Source organism: Misgurnus anguillicaudatus, chromosome 12 (genome assembly GCF_027580225.2).
Source record: "Misgurnus anguillicaudatus chromosome 12, ASM2758022v2, whole genome shotgun sequence".
Taxonomy (NCBI): Eukaryota; Metazoa; Chordata; class Actinopteri; order Cypriniformes; family Cobitidae; genus Misgurnus; species Misgurnus anguillicaudatus.
This window is the reverse complement of record NC_073348.2, coordinates 19,069,592-19,087,113: the sequence shown is the minus strand read 5'-3', so window position 1 is coordinate 19,087,113 and position 17,522 is coordinate 19,069,592. Positions and strand designations below refer to the sequence as shown.

At 38.5% G+C, this 17,522-nt stretch overlaps 2 protein-coding genes across 4 annotated transcripts in view; both read right to left on the bottom strand.

Moving 5' to 3' along the window:
* Positions 1-422: 422 nt before the first annotated feature.
* nrarpa (NOTCH regulated ankyrin repeat protein a) lies at positions 423-4,023 on the bottom strand. The gene is made up of 2 exons (XM_073874075.1): positions 3,846-4,023; positions 423-3,752 (listed from the first exon to the last, which is right to left on the bottom strand). Exon 2 carries the CDS (start codon positions 3,354-3,356, stop codon positions 3,018-3,020), a length of 339 nt encoding a protein of 112 aa, XP_073730176.1. The 5' UTR covers positions 3,357-3,752; positions 3,846-4,023; the 3' UTR covers positions 423-3,017.
* A 3,367-nt stretch (positions 4,024-7,390) lies between these two features.
* Positions 7,391-17,522, bottom strand: part of exd3 (exonuclease 3'-5' domain containing 3) — a 54,166-nt gene continuing 44,034 nt past the window's right edge. For all 3 annotated transcript variants that reach the window (XM_055208926.2, XM_055208927.2, XM_055208928.2), the window contains exons 19-20: positions 8,401-8,467; positions 7,391-8,229 (exon numbers count right to left, since the gene is read on the bottom strand). In XM_055208926.2, the coding sequence (XP_055064901.2) occupies positions 7,871-8,229; positions 8,401-8,467 (426 nt within the window). In that variant the 3' untranslated portion in view covers positions 7,391-7,870. The remainder of the gene's footprint in view (positions 8,230-8,400; positions 8,468-17,522) is intronic.

The following is a 17,522-nucleotide window of genomic DNA, read 5'->3' as shown; positions in this document are numbered from 1 at the left end:
ATTCTAAAAGATCTCTTTTTCTTAGGAGAAATATCCAAGAAGTCTCCATTTAATCTCATCATTGCTGTCTGTGAGAAACATTTTCACAATGGAAAAGTTAAAGTGTGTGCGCTCTCAAGTTTGTAAACCTGCATGTGGAAATATGAAGTAACACTATCGGTCCCTTACAGAACAGAAGGGCTGCTCCATGCTCAGGGTTGTAACATAAAACCCTCGCAAACACTCAGGGAGGGGATCTGTCTTTAAAACAAAATTACCCACAACCCCCTGCACTCTTTTATCCGGCATATGAAAGGATCAGGCCAAATGAATGACAAAAAAGGAGAGAATGGAAACTGGGGTCAGGTTGGCCCAAAGAAGAGAGGAGGCCTAAACTAAACCGATAGAGCGAATGAGAGAAACGTTCACAACCACGCATTGAAGAAGGTTTAATGATTTCTTTACTGGCATGAACACACACACACATACATCCATACAAAAATTACAGCACTCATTTTCTCACCACACATGAATCACAGTGTTACAAATGTTCAAAAAATACGAACAAAATAGACACACAAACAAAAATAAAGAAAAGCTAAAGTCAACACAAAGGAGCATTCCATTACACATAAAACGTTTTTGTTCGCTTGAGACGCAAGATAACTTGGTCCACAAAACAGAGAAAAATATATTTATATATATATATCAGAACTCTCGCTCATTCATATACACCTATCCAGTCATTTAACTCCCATGTCATAAATGTTATGACAAACAGGGGGGGTAAAACAACTATACATCGTGCAATTTATTTTTGTTACAATGATCTTACCATCACAAGTATTATTCCCCTTTACTAACATCAGGAGGAGAGCACTTCAAATAAGAAAGTGCTCCGAGATAACAGCGTCTATATATATCCATATATATCCATATGTATATATGTATACACATACACTCGATCACAGAGATATTAACATCTTTGCAAACATAATGTTATACAACGTAACGCACTCACACAATATAACCTGGAGCTTTTTTATACAATAGTATTTTGATGTGTTCCTTTTTTCTATTTAGAAAAAATAAAATGTTGACATGAAGTCAACAAATTAACAACAGTCATCAGTGCAATATTTTCAACAAGAGTAAAAATATCAAGTTTAAGACAAGCGATGCATATTCTGTCTATACCAAACTATTAGCTGGTCACGAGAATGACATCTTTTGTATCTCCAGCTGTACAAGGAGTTCCTAGTTACATTGTTTTGTTTTATTTTTTAAACAGTTTAATAACCAGGTAATGATGAGTGATGGGGTCTGGACCCACAGCACTGAACACATACATGACCAGACTCTCACACATATTCGCATGGGGCTTCTAAAAAAAAGACTGATATTTCTCCTCATTCACTCACTGTTGGCCATTGTAACAAAAAAGAAAAAAAAATACATAAAAAAGCAGCATTGAAATAAACATCAGGTGCCATGACCCTTAAAGGCAGCAGGCAGGCTTTTGAATGAATCTGTCCATGTATCCTGCAACAGTCATGAAACATAAATCATAGTTTTCTTAATAATAATGTTCAGAATAGTCCTGCTCAGTAGTAACTATTGGTAAGCCTCAGCTCCTGCAGTTACCCGACCAGGCACTAGGGGGCGTAAAAGGCTCCACATTTATGTGCAACAAAACTCCCTGCATTTAATATTCATGCAATGCGCATTCCACTTTTTGTAACTAACATCGGAAACAAAAAAATAGTAATGCACAATTAAGCGATAACATTTATAATGTCTCAACCATGCTTGACGAATTAAAAAGAGAAAAAATATATATATTCATATCCATGTTTTGAATAACCAATTGATCTAATTTTGGTTCTCGTCCCGAGTGAAGATTTCAAAAATAGGACCTATTTAATTTTGTTGACCAATATACGAGCACGGTGGTAATTGAAAACGGTTAAAGTGAAGGCTTGAGAAAGAAAGCATATATCCGATATTGTTGAATACTTTCAAGTCGAGGTAGCTGATGCAGAGAACCAGAAATTAAAGTAAGTTAGCGGGGACGTTTTTTTTCCCGGGAAAAAATGAAGCGTTCTACACGTGGGGGTCGTGGCGCGCAATCTCCACACGGGACAGTTTAGCCTGTAATGAGTCCGAAGCAGCTTTAGGTCAACCCTACATACTTTTACACATAGGCTATATTCTTAAAAATAACCACAACATAATTTAAATGCATCATCTCACTGTACCTTCATAAATAAAAAACAAACCCAGCCTGTATTCACAGTGATGACCAGGGTGTTAATACAAAATACTGAAAGAGAAGATTATAAAGTGTGTCCCAAATGCGACTTTCCTGACGTTTTGATACAAAAAAAGCGAAAGCAGCGGTTTTTAGTAACACGTTAAACATAGACATGGGTCGCACTGGCCTGAAAGCTGTGTAAAAGCCATCTGCTAGGTGAAGGTAGAGCGCAATGGACTAACTTACTTTTACAGAAATGATAAAACACAACACAGTAAAGCTATGTGTACAGTACTTACGAAGAAGTCATTGTTATGTCCGTGACACATTTCAGCATTGATCACGAATGCCGCCACATGCCACGTGATTTGATTGATGAAACGACATAAAGGTTCGTATTAAAAAGACAGTGTTTAGCCAAAATAGAGGATGGCCTTCATTCTGGAGTTCACCTCATTCCCTTTCACATAATCCAGCATTCAGCCACAGCATCAAGTGCCATCGTGATTTCTCCAGCGGCGGACAGGTCAACAGGTCAAAAGCCCCGCAGTCCAGATCTGATGCCTTAAACATTCAATAAAAAGCTATAGTACCAACGCACGTCAAACATCGACGCACGTTTCAGTTTTACTGATGGACCTCACGTGAAAGCGAAAGGCTACACCCCAACGACCCCTCATTTGGTTTAAGGGAACTTCGCCGCCGTCGTCTGTCAACTTGGCAAAGATTATGAAACGAGCCCGGTCTTTCCGTGAGTTTTTACCTGCCAGCGGATCGGATCGGATCACCGCGCGCCGGACGAGTACTTGGCCTTGGTGATGAGGTATAACACGATGTCTTGATGTCCCCCGAAAGCGGCGATGTGTAACGCGCTCCAGCCCTCTCGGTTCGCAAGCCGAATATCAGCTCCAAATTTCACCAGCAGTTTCACCAGCTCCAAATTCCCGTCGATGACCGACTGATGGAGCGCCGTCTGTCCCTCGGGGCCGAATGAGTTGACGTTAAACTCGCAGTTGGTCATGTTTTGTAGCAGTGAATGGAGCTCCTTCGTGTTGCCTTTCTTCACCGCCTCCTGGAAGACTCTCTGAGGCGCCGAGCACGTCGATATATCCGCCTGGCTCATGATGCTTCAAACCTCGCCTGGTTTCAGATATATTTGCACAACCTTCAGGTTAACTGCACCAAAACCAGTCGTTATTAGGCACTAGATTTGAGCGTATATCCCAAATAGGACAAGTAAACGACACACTTGGTGTGTAATGGCCAGTAAGTTATATCCAAAGACGTTAAGAGAAATGTTCAAATCCAAAAAGTTGTAAGTCTCCCGTCTCTCTCTCCCTCAGTAGCAGCACCAGGTTTTGGTAGAATGAAGTTATTTACCGAGAGAGGGGAGGCGTGTGAACGGCTGTATCTCCGGTTGAGCGCATTGAGGGGCCGTTAGATTTAAAGATGTGTGAGGTAATTTACCTCAGGAAATGCGTCTCGCGCGTCCCGCTGTACTTTATTTTGGCAAGGGTGACTGAAACAAACATGAGTACCGTTTAAATGTCTGTTACATCTTAAACATACCAAAAAACATTAGACGTTAAACGAGTAAAGATTTGGTACTTGCCTCTTGACGTTTGGACGGGTAGACGTTACTCAAAAAAACAAACTGTCCGCTTGCCGTTAGTGCGTCCTTGTGTGCGTCCGTCGAGCGGTCCCGGTGATTCTCTGCCCAGATCTGCGTTGCCAGGGGGATATTTCAGACGAACTACTTTGCATAACAATACGTCTCTTTAGAATCACGTATTGTAAAATGGGAGGGGCTGGCAGAAACCGATAGGCTGCGGGCTTGGCTTGGGGGCGTGTTCAAAACGAAAGGACGAAGGACGGGGCGTGGTTAACTGGCTAAACACACCATATCTGTTAAGCGACTGCATGATATGCTGCGTTAATATGATGCGAAATTAACACAGTTTATATTTAGTAGTTAGTTGCACAGACTAGTTTAGATTCGTAATTATTGTGCATAAATGAAAAATAGAATGGTATCCACAAAAAAACTCAGTTTGTGGTAAAATAAATCTGTTCCATTGCAATACTGGCAATTTTGATATAATGAAAGTAAACAGTAATAAACAGTATTTTGTATCACTTAATGGTAATGGAAAAACTCGTTTATAACTAACCTTTATAAGAAAGAGTAATACAGAATAGATTTTCTTGTAACGTTAATGGAAAGTCACAATCCATCCTTAATCCTACCCTTTAATCCTAAAGCAACATTTGTCTGTTTTTAGTAAACCATGGAAAATGTTCGTATTGGCAGAAGTATTGTTATAGTTCGTTGTCCCAACAAATGGCAACGACCTCTCTACTGTTTATTAACAGGAAAAAAAACACTTTTCTCTGGATCATTACATTTTAAGACTTGTTGTGAAGAAGCCATTCCAGCTGTTTTAAGTGACAGGCAATAAGACCGTGTACGACTTCCTGTGCGTGTCAACTGAGGTGTGCGTCGCGCACTGTACAAAATTCCCTGCATCACGCTTTGCGCATGCGCGAAACTGGAAATTGAGTGACAAGCATAGCAGCTGTACCGTGGGAACCGGACGACTGCAATTTCTGCACAGGTCTCTCGCCTTTCCTCACACGCCGCAGTTTGGCGTGGAAAGCCACACACGCAGACTAGTGTGCAACCGTTTGCTCCGTTTGTACAGTGGCTTCAACGGTTTAATTTACCAGACTGTTTTACTTTAAAACCGCTCCGTCCGTCAGTAACGTCAATTTTGCAAATGGCTCTGACTGTTGGAGACTTTCAACGGATTTAGATCAGTGATTAAAACGCGTTTACAGAAAATTTTGGAATCTGCTTTTACAAAACAAATTATAAGTTGACATTTAACGCCAAGCACTTACTAATAAATAACGCAGTATTTCAAGTATTACCTAGTTATAGCGCATTTTACATATTTTATTCATTTTTTTTACATATAGTTTCCTCGTATGATGAAAACAGCTAATTTTAGGTTGTAAATTCTGAATAGGCTTTTGAGTTTAATATACCAATACAATGACAGTAATCACAAATACGCGTTGAACTGATGTGCAGTAGGCTACTGCATATTAAAGTCACTGCAAAAAAAATCATGTTTGTGCTTAACTAAAATCAAACATCAATCTTGCTTTATTGTAGTAAAGTGAAATGTAAGCCTAAAAGTCATACTAAATGTGGTTTAGCTATTAAGAATTAACATAAAACTTTTTTATTTTACAGACATACAGTATGGACACTTTGTTAAATTTTTTATATTAAAAAAAATCATAAAAATACTTATAAACTAGAGCTTTAACTCGCATTTTAACATATTTTGTATAGCCTTATTTTGTATAGAACTTATCGCACAAAAAAAAATCAAAAGGTGCCAAAGTGCACACATATTCATTCTGGGTTAACATAACCCATCCACATTCTTAATTATTCTTAGTAACTAATCCTAACATGTATTTTCCCCTAAGAAATCTCCTTCAACATCTCTTGGAGGTCATGTGTGAATAATGAATTTCAGACACTTGTTTCGAGACGTACCAGATTTCAGTATGCTCAGAAGTTTATATTACAACTTGCTAAAGCACAAAGCGACTTTTACCCCGAGCAAAAAAACATTCCCATCATTTGAACGAATGAGACGAAGTGCAGGATTTCGACCATGTGTGAAACAGAAGTGTTTTTTAAAACCTGTCAGGGCAGAGCTAAAATATCTCAGCACATCTGTTGGCTAATCAGAAAGATGTGTCCGTGCACTGGCCATTTGGAAAACATGTGCTGAGAAAACACAGGCCTCTACCAGTTGTAAGTTATCTGGACAATATCTGGTACTCAATATGCTATATAAAATGTACCTAGAATTACATAATAAATGTCTTTGCAAATTAAACCACAAAAATATAAAATGTACTTGATATAAAGACAAAATTAAGACATTCTGGTTGTCAAATGTAAAAAAAAACAAAAAATAGCTACACCTGTATTTATATAGCTAAGTTGCCAAAACTTGAGAGGAACCGACTTAAGTGATTATTAATTAAAACAAAAATGAAGTTCTCCGACAAAGTGTACGATTTTTTTTTATATCACCTGGTTTGATCTTGTTTATGCAATATGCAAGTTCCTATTTTTTTAGGCATGGCATTAGACTTCAAATAGGTTTTATGGGCTTCTGTCAACTTAACATTTAAAAAAAGTTAAAATACAAATTGAATAATTTACTTATTAAAAATACAAAAAGACATCAAACAACCTTGTTCACTACAAGTATATGATACTTAACCAAATGTGTTATTTAAAATGGCAATTTAAATTGACATCAAAGCGACAAGTTATAATGACACCTCAGACAGGTGCTAATTGAGCCAAACCTGAGAATAGCCTAGAGGGTATTTGCACAATGTCAAATCTACAGTACTTAACAGGAATGTATCATTTCACCCGGGCCTATGCCACCAGGTCACATTTATCAGAAACCTAACACAGTGAGAGAGAGAGAAAGAGAGCTATGCAGAAGCTCATACCAATGTAAGCAAGTGCAGAGATGTGTTATTAAATATTAATGTGTGTCATAAACAACACATCAGGGCTCGAAAGTCATTTTCCGACTCTGACCTAAATCTCCAAAGCACATGCAAGTAGAACTATTTGCCGTTTCATAGCTGTGCACAATGTGAAGGCATTTTTACTCAATCGGGACAGGAAGGGGGAGCTCGTCAAAGATCAGCCAGCCAGCTAGCCCCTCTGCAAGGTTTTTGGCGCCTAAGCCAGACAGTTGAGTCGAGGGGGGAGAGAGCGGGTTGAGGCCCCTGAGTCACGGGCCGGGGATTCTGTGGAGCTAGCATGACGTCTCAATAGAGGGAGGGCCTACGGAGTCCAATTCAGCCCCAGTACCACGTGTTCAAGGAGCGTGGGAAAGAGGCGAGCTTTTCTTCCCAGCAAAGAAAGAGCTAGTATCAAATAACAGAACTGCAGAAGAGTCGGGGAAGACCGATCAGAGTTAGCTAGAGCTCCTATACTGAAAGCAGTCGAGATTATCTCAAGCGAATGCAAACACCCAGAGCTACAGTTACAGTGAACACTTTGATATTTATAATCGGGGGGCACAAATATAAGGGACACAGGTGTAGGCTGCTATGTTTAAGCATGTTTTATTGGACTTGGAAGGGCAGCTTGAAAGACACCGCTCATCCTCTTATGAACAAATCGTCCTTAAAAACATGGAAGGAAAACGAACGCTGGCATGAATTGAGCACTGCCGAGACATTTTTGTAGTTTGAAAGATTTACAGATTTGAGAACTAAACATGAACCGTGTCAGATTTTAAACCAAACAAAACTTTTTGAACTGTGCCTAAATAAAACACTACACAGATTTAAAAGTTATGATTATAAAAATCAATTTCTTGGCCTATGTTGAGAGAAGTGCCAGTGTAAACATGTTATATTTTACAATGCAAACAACTTTAAACTTTAAACAACAATATTAACTGCTGCACGTGCAGTAATCAATGTAGCACATAAAACATAAAAAATGTCGCCATAAAAATAATAATAAAAAACTACTACTGACATTTTTCACTGTGAAAAACGAACAACGCGACATTGTCACGCCATCACACCTGGAATTTCTCCAAGTTGATCTTTTGCACTTTCAATATGCAGGACCTCTTGAAACTGTGACAGCACTTTATCAAAGTGGGTCCCTTCCCAGAACACCTTTCCACAGCCAGTGCAGATGAAGTAAACTGGAATCCGTGGAAGGAGCCCCGGGGGCACGGTCTCCAGCTGAACTTCGGCCCCGCTGGGGAATTTAAAGGTCTGGGGGTCCAGGGCAGTATGTGGGGCCCAGCGGCAGCGAGGGGTGAAGTCGGGGGCCTCTGGGGACCTCCACATATAATAATCTGCTTGTGTCTCATCCTGCAGCATGCAATCATCCCGTTTGGAAACAATGTTTTGAAGAAGACCTCTTTTTTAAGAGAAAGAATAGGCATGGTTGAGGAATGCTTTAGGATACCATCTGATCATACAGATTATATATCTCTGTAAATCTTTGTAGTGTAATAAAATGTGTTTTTAGACTGTGTGCATTCAACCGTGTCATGGTGAACGGAAACAAATGGCAAACGATTACTAACCTCTTTCTTTCATCATACGTGTCATATCCTCTCTGGACAGCTTCAGGTACTCATCACAGTTACAGGCCTTGAAACAAGTGTCAGAAAAAACACATTTCCATGTAATAAAATGTCATGACAACATGTAAATCCATTCACTAACAAGATTACACATTGCATTACATTTTATAAACCGCACTTTTATCCAAAGCAACTCAAGAGGCATTTTACCAGTACGCCTTGTCTGTGAAACCGGGGATAAGGTTTTATGCTTATCTCTATATGTTTGACCACATCTCAGAATCAGTTTCACACACGCACATAAACAAACACGTTTATGAAACTCTGCTCGACTGACTCAGCCAAGGTGTGAAGTTAATAGCTTGCGTCGCTTCACTTGAATTCACACCTCGGTGTGGCATCTGTCTCTTCCTCAGCAGGGAACCGATTCCCACCCTTTCAAACAACACATGGCCGCTAAAAGCCTTGTCGCTAAACTCAATCTCCACTAGCTAAACTGGGATAATGACAATTCAGTGGTTTAATAGAAGTACTTCTGCATTTTAGTGGTATACGTTGGAATTGTCTTTTCAGGGAAATGCAATAGAAACCCATAAATACAGCTTAACGAAACAGTTCTTTTATTTCCTTTAAAGTGCACCTATTTTATTGCTAAAAAAACAAGGTTATTTTGTGTATTTGGTATAATACAATGTTTTCGCATGGTTTATGGTTCAAAAACACTTAATTTTCAAATACCATACATTTTTGTAGCTCCAGATTTCACTTTCTTCCTGAAACGCACGGATTTATGTACAAAACTCATTGATTTTAAAAGCAATGTGTGTCTGATTGACCAGCTTATCTGTATGTTGTGATTGGCCTGAATACCTCTGACGTCAGCAGGAAATGTGACGCCCCTTACCATGTTTAAAGGATTCGGTCACAATGCAACGCTAACAGAGGTTAACTTACAAGCCGAGTCCAATAAATGAGTCCATATATGATAATGTTGGTCTTGTCTACATCACCAATCCCAGAAAGTAAACTGTTGCCTACAATCTGTGTGTTTGTTGTAGTCCAAGAAAAGAGATTTACATTGGAGACGATAACTTGCGTCATCGTTTACTTTGGGGTATGTACCTTTTGCATATCTTTAACATGTACTACTACACCTTATGCACCAAAAGAAACATAAAAACATAAAATTGGACCATAGGTGCCCTTTAAAATAAATGAAAAATACTGGTAGTAAACTCACAATGGTAGAATTTGCAACTCAAAGGCCATGGGTTTGATCCCCAGCAACTAGTGTTGTAGTCAAGACCACACAATACGGATGCACTTTAAGTTGCTTCAGATAAAGGCATCTGTCAAATGCATAAATGTAAATGCATAAAAGTAGTCGATATATCTCGGTCTTGTGAAGCTATATAGCAGCTTTCTTTGAAAAGAAACACGTGATCACTATGAGCTGCATAAAAGATTCGTCCAACATGCTTTGTTCTCATGGTTTACATGAAAAAAATAAATATAAATATGGGCTCGAAACAAATATTTCATGAATTAATGACAAAATTCAAATTTTTGGTTCTCAATTTGGTTTTAATAGTCACGTTTCTCAACATTATTATATTTCGTAATCAATAACATGCCAAGAACGGAAAATGTTGAAATACCCTCAAAAGCATCTCTGTGACAACATTATTCAGCTTTAAGTTTTTGCACACAGATCCAAAACTTAAAGGTTTAACGTTCACACACCCACGAGTTTTTGTCAAAAGTGAGGTGTGTGTACATGTAAGTTTGTGCATTTGTGTCATTGCACCTTGTGTGATCTCTTCCCACACACCGCGCAAACACACCGGCAACTATCTATCCAGCTCTTGAGTTTCCCATGCAAAAGCAAGTCAAAACCTGCTCCGCCGACTCTAGAGACGCACTGTACGCCTGCGCTGCTCTCTCCATCTGTGTTTGCCTCCAAAACCGCATACACAAGCTTTCTCTCTTATATGTAAACATGAGAGAGAGAGAGAGAAAAAGAGAGAGAGAGAGAGAGAGGCGTGACTAGACCAAGCCCTATGGCAAATATGTCTATGCCATGTGTAGGAGCCAGGTGCTGTTGTTGTTACAGGTCCAGCTATGATTTTACTCTTGATTGACAGATACTTTAATAAGTAATCAGTATTGACTTTTGAACATTGTTGGCACATCAAGGCGAGCTCGTCTTTGGTTTGAAGTCACTTTTGTTCGATTACAGGGTAATACTGTGGTACTTAACAATTCAAACACTGTCACGTCAGGTGGAAAATTTGTGAATTTGCTGGAAGGCAAGACATGATGCAGAATTCTTCCACTGACAAGCCATATATCTGTCTCCAAAAAAAAGCACGAAACATGATGTGCAACAATTCGCAACTGCATCCAGAGACTTCAACAGGACGGTTACTTTAAAAAAATATATTTTACACTTAAATTGAAGGGGACCCAAACCACATATATGGACCCAACTGTGGTTTTCACTTTTGACTTGGGTTCGGAGGTAACTACCAAGTACCACCCAGAACAACACCCTAGCAATTCCCCAGAAACTACTAATGTTTTCCGAAATGTAGTTTTGCTATTATAACTCTGCATTGTTGTGCCTAAGGGGCTGTTTACATGTGGTATCAAGATGCGTTTTGGTCATTTGAGTCACATGCTAAATACAGATGTAAACGGGGTGTGAAACATTTCGAGCTTATCCACTTTCGACCACATTCAGAGATAGTCAAAAACGCATCCTGATTGTTTTTGTGGTGTAGACGCTCATCCATTGTAAAGAGTGAAAGCTGCTCTACTTAAAGTGCACATATTTCATTGCTAAAAACAAGGTTATTTTGTATATTTGGTATAATACAATGTGTTTGCGTCGTTTAGGGTTCAAAAACACATTATTTTCCGCATACTATACATTTTTGTAGCTCCAGATATCCTGCCTTCCGCAAACGCATTGATTTTGTACAAAACTCATCGATCTGAAAAGCGCTGTGTTCCTGATTGGCCATCTAATCTGTTAATTGTAATTGGCCTGAATACTTCTGACGTCAGCCGGAAATACCATGTATGAAAGATTCGGTCACAATGCAATGCTAACAGGAGTTAACTTACAGGCTGTGAGTCAAAGCGGGAGGAATTATGATGATGTTGGTCTTGTCCACATCAACAAGCCCAGGAAGTAAACTGTTGCCTACAATCTGTGTATTTGTTGTAGTCCAAGAAAAGAGATTTGCGTTATCGTTTACTTTGGGGTTTGTACCTTTTCCATATTTTTAACATGTACTAATACACACTTACACACCAAAAGAAAAGTAAAAACGTGAATCAGATAGTTGCCCTTTAAAAGTCCTGCTTCAATTGCTTAAGCGAGAAAAGTTAAGTTGAAAAAGCTTCAAATTTTCAGGCATACCAATTAAAGAATTTTTTTAAGTTGATCCAACTTTCATTTTTTACAGTGTGTGGTATGTTTTTAAGCAGCTAGCCACAAAAGACCGCCTACTCTATGCCTACTGACCTAATGTACTGAGCATAATGTTTTTACATCAGTCCTGACTTCTTGCGCGAACCCACAGCGTTTGGCGAGGTCTTTAGATTTTGATTGATAAAACTGAAGTGGCTATTCTCCACCTCTTTCTTTTTTGTTTCATTTTGCGAGGGTGTAAAAGCTGTGCGCTCTTAATTCATCAATTGCTCTAAAATATCAGAAAAAGCTCTTACATATACAGTATTGTGCAAAAGTATTATGCTGCATTCAGACCAGCCGCGGTAGAGGCGTCAAGCGCGAGTGATTTCAATGTTAAGTCAATGTAAAGACGTGTTGATGCGCATCTGGAGGTCTCGCGGCGCGAATGAGGCGTTTAGTGCGACGCGGTAGACGCGATTCCACCTCATTCGTGCGATTTGAGCGTTGCCACGGCAAACACCCGAGTTGAAAAATTTTAACTTTGGCGGAAAAATGTGCCACGTTAACCAATCAGGAGCTTGCTTTAATAGTGACGTGATTACAAAAAATGAGCGAAATCACAGAAGCCCCTCCCATGACGCGAATTTCCGCGTGAATGTCTCGATGACTAGAATTTCATGCGCAGCTTTCACGCGCAAATAAAGTAAGTACACACAAAATGTTCAAGCGGTAAACTAGACACGGTAGACGCGAACTTGACGCCTCAAACGCGGCAAGTGTAAACCCACAGTTTGGCCACCACCACCAGACTTGTTGTTTTAGAAGTTTTAATGCCATCCATATTTATTAATTTATTAATAACTATTTAAATAAGATACAAACATAAAATACAGGAAATATGTACAAAAACAAAAAAAAAAATTTCAGGACTTAATGTCTTCTTTAGGCACCGTCAGTGTTAAATGTGACCTCTCTTGGCACTAAACACATCTTGAACGTTTTTGAGCAGAATGAAGTAAAAATACTTAATTTCTTTAAAATTTTAATTTGGGATTTAATTTTATTTCGGTTTAAGAGATCCTGCAGTTTCCTGCTATTGCTCAAGTGGAAGGGGAGTTTTCCCTAAAAACTTGGCACTAGGGATGCACCGATAGGATTTTTTTGGGCCGATACCGATATCGATTTAAACACTTGTATACAATACTATACAGTTGGTCTATTAGCTAGTTTATTTCTGCATCAAATTATTTTTACTGAACATGGATTTGATCTAATTAACATTCAACTGACCAACATAATAAAAGAGGCACAAATTAAGCTAAAACAAATATAATAAGACAGCATGACAACCTTCAAAGGTGTTTTTTGTTATTCAGCATTTATTTTGTTAACAACATTAGCTATTTTTTTTTTACATATAATGGATTTCTTTATGCAGTTAATTAATAAACAATCGGTATCGGCCTTTCGCGTGCTATTGCCGATATGCCGATGGTTTCAAATTCATCAAAAATCGGCCGATAAATATCGGCGGCCGATACATCGGTGCATCACTATTTGGCACATCAGTTTACATTTTTATACAGTTTTTAATACTATATACACATTTCCTGTATTTTTTTGGATGTATTCTATTAAAGAGACTGAGTAACAATTATATATGATCACTATACAATTGCAAAAACAACAAATCTAATTGTGGCATGGTGGCCTAAGACTTTTGCACAGTACTGTACATGTACAAAACTCTATGCAGCATGTTTACTAACAACGCAGTGCGCATCAACTTGAACCCGTCATTTCTACCGCTCGTGTTTTAAAGACTCGCCCATAGACTATCCTCTTTAAGCAATCAGAACATAAGCGGTCAAAAGTGGACAAAAGAGTCGGATTAAACCCACCAGGTGTATTAGGGAATGTGTCCCCCCCAGTCCACTGGTGATCCGATCGACTACAACACATCTTAATACCAGGTATAAAAGAGCCGACAGGCCACTGTACCTACAGCACAACAGTTTATGCCAACAAGAGCCTCCAACGAGCTCAAACATTCCCAATTAGTAAGACCTGCCGGAGGAAAGACAGATCCGAGATATAGGGAGCTCTCATAGACGGGAGGTGGGGGACGGGGGTGGCGGGAAAATAATTATTTCGACTCACACAGACTCTGTTCTCCCTCTCACTCACCGCCGCTCCCATGGGAAAATCTGGAAACCGGACTGCATACAGGCAGCGGACTTGTGCTGTGGCTGGGTCACATGACCGACCGGCTGACCAATAAGGGGAGAGTGCTATGATTCAAACTGAGTGAGAGGCAGGTAAGCGTGGGAACAGAAGTGTTTTGCTGGGAATGCAAACCTCAGTTTTTGACACATTTATTGCAAGCTTGGGCAGCCAATAACATCATCAAGCACAGTACTTTGCACATGTGGAGACAAAAGAATTGGCTGGCATTAGTTTAACCTCGCTCTTCAACTAATGTACAACGAAAGTAAAAAAAAAGTTTTTATATTGCAAGAATTTTGAAGTTTATTTTTATTGTATTTTTTTTAATAAAAATATTATTTATTTTTATGATTTTATATTATTAGTTTTAAAACTTTTTTCAAACACGGTCTTGCTTACATTTAAGAAAAACTGTCTTGAGATATGTAAGGAGACATCTGCTAATACTTTTGTTAGCTATTGGACAATTTTTGCTGGGCGAACGACTAAACAAATAAAAAAATAAATAATGGTAACACTTTACAATACAGTGATTAGTAAACATTTGTGAATGAATACATGCCATTTCCTAGCTGACATTTTACAAATACTAAAATATTAATGATTAAAAATTTATTTTCATTAAAACCAATTACATCAACTGTTAAATAATTAAAATTAAATAGCTACTAAATTTACTAAAATTATTAGTAGTATGTCATTTTAAACTAAATTTTCGAAGTAGCCTCCAGAGCACTGCTATATAACTTCAAAAGAAATGGAAAAGAAAAGCCAAACTTATCAGGTAATAAGATGCGAGACCGCTGGTTTACTCGAGGCATTAGTGGAAAGCTCATCAGTGCTGACCCCCCGCTCTACAATGACCCCGCCTCAAGGTGTTTTAGATTAGCGCTATTGTCAACGCTAATGGTCCGTTCACTGCCCCGGGAGTTGAACCAGACAGAGACAGAAGGACAGGACGCACATTCCCGATTTCATACATGTGTGCGAGAAAGGGTCCTCTGTTGGTCTTGGAAAAACTCTGCACACTCGGAAAGCTTCTTGGCAGCTTCGGACGAGGGGGGTTGAAGTTCTGCAGAGAACCACAGGAGCTGGGGAATAATGGCCAGTGAGGAGACTCTTTGTGTGGGCTTTAGCTGCAGGGCTCAGGGGGGCACTGGGGGTTTTGTGTGGTACCTTGGCCTCTGTGAAGCTAGCCTTTCCACCCACCCCATTGATACTTGCTCCCTTCACAGAGCTGAGCTCTTTAGCGCTGCCCAAATAGGGGGATAATAGTCCCACTACGAGCCCTGAAAACAAGAATGGTTCATAGCTCTTTCTTAGCTCATTCTTCATCCTCCGGTGTCAGGCGGTCGGATAAATGACTCTTATGTAGTTCCAGCACCAAATACCATTGAGGATGTCAACTTCTGCGTAATAAATGTAATTAGATTTCTGGTCCTTTACATGAAATTACATTGATGCATTTAAATATAAATAAATAATATTTTTATTGGTGTAAGTTAACTGAATTCATCTGAATCAATTACATTTTTATTGCTTTAAACTTATATTTTATAGGTATTTACTTAGAAACAATGGGTCTCTTTCACTAATAATTGCGTACGTTTTTCGTATTTATACGCACACTTGAACTTCTCGCGAAAACTTTCTGCCTAATTCACAATACATGCGTACGCACATTCATTTGTTCTTAAACTTGTTCTTACGTTAGTGAATTTGAAGGGTTGTACAAGAGCGGCCGCGTGTACATGGTTGGTAATTTGCATAAAACACGCCCAAACCAGCTCCATATAAGGGCTTTCCGCAGCGCTGGTCCACGGAAAATTTTAGAGCAGTTTATCATAGAAGCAAAAGAGCTTGAAAAGAAATTTGTGATCATATTTATTATCGGTAAAGTTCCGTTTTGCTTTGCATTTTTTATTTGGGAGATTTTGCTGTCACTGGAGGAAGCCAGTGCTGTATGTCCACTGGAGTAACATTAAAGAAGTATTGGATGCGTTAACAAATATGACATTTAATTAATATGACAGAAACGCGCATCTGTATGTAATATAAAACAGACAGGAGATTAAGTGATTGACGTTTGAAATTCATATAGAGATTTAAAAAGTGAGAAAGGAAAGCGTAAAGATTTGTCATTACGTGAATCTCTTTATATAATGTATAATATAACGTATATAACAATAATAATAATAATAAATAATATAGATCATGTATAATAATATATAATACAGAAAATAGTATAATATAAAATATAATCATGTAAATTGTATATATCAACATTATACACATTATAATTATAGCCTAGTATTTGATTATAGCGTAAGTTATTATTGCGGTTTTAGGTTTTCTTTAATTTTTGCGTACATTTAAAAGAAATTTTGATAAGATTTTTGTTGAATAACGATTTGTTCATGAAAACATCCTCATGCACACGTTTGTGCATACGCATGCTTAGTGAATGAGACCCATTGACGGCAAAATAAAAAAATGCTTTCTTTTATGTTAACACAGTTTTATTTTTTAAGATTAGTCAATTCAACAAACTAATGATGAGCAATATATTTTTATAGCATTTATGAATATGTTTCAGTTAGTTCATGCAAATACAATTATTTATTGTTTGTTCATGTTATTTTTTTCTTCATTAATTAAATTAAAAGTGTTGTTTGTTCTTGGTTCATTGAAACTAATGTAGTTAACAAATATTAACAAAAATAACAAATATTATTAAAAATATATAATAATAATTATTATTATTCCTTTTATTATTTCTTTTTCAGCATTATTATTTATACAGCACTAGTTGAAGTTAAAAAACCCTGTTAAAAAAACTGCTTACTGTTAGCTGTCAGACTCAGCTAAAATATTCTCACACTAGTGGATGATAACGCAACACCTGACAAATATTGAGTGCCTTCTCAGCACAGATGAACTCATGCATGTAAAGGGTGAAAAAAAGAAACAGAAAGAGAGAGAAAAAGTGTTGGCAAGGTTGTCATGTCACGAAGTCTTCCCACCACACCCTTTGTAACTCACTGTGGTATTTGTCCTGTCCTGTTTCCTGATGTCTTGTCATGGGAGCGCCACCAGAATCTGTTGCGCAACCCTCATGTTACGTTTCACACCTCTCTTTCTTTTCTCACTTGCTTTCTTTAACCGACAAACTTAAGCATGTTTGGTATGCTATTGTGAAGTCTTTGTGATTCATTCCCAACTGTAAATATTGACTATGGCAGCCCTGAAGGGGGGGACGAGCCTGAGAAAGATGTGGGTTGACTGGTGCTCACCCCACTCCACTGGGCACCACCACTGGGGCCCATCGGGCTAACGAAAAAAGAGCTTATTCGTACCTGGTATTAACCTGCGCTTTGGTCGATCGGATCACGAATGGATGAGAGAGACACAATCCCGTTCACACATGGTCTATACCACAAACGCAACCTGTTCCAATGCAGTTTTGACTACCTCT

Coding starts and splice junctions, on each gene's coding strand:
- nrarpa (XM_073874075.1), bottom strand. CDS start 3,356: ATGAGCCAGGCGGATATATCGACGTGCTCGGCGCCTCAGAGAGTCTTC.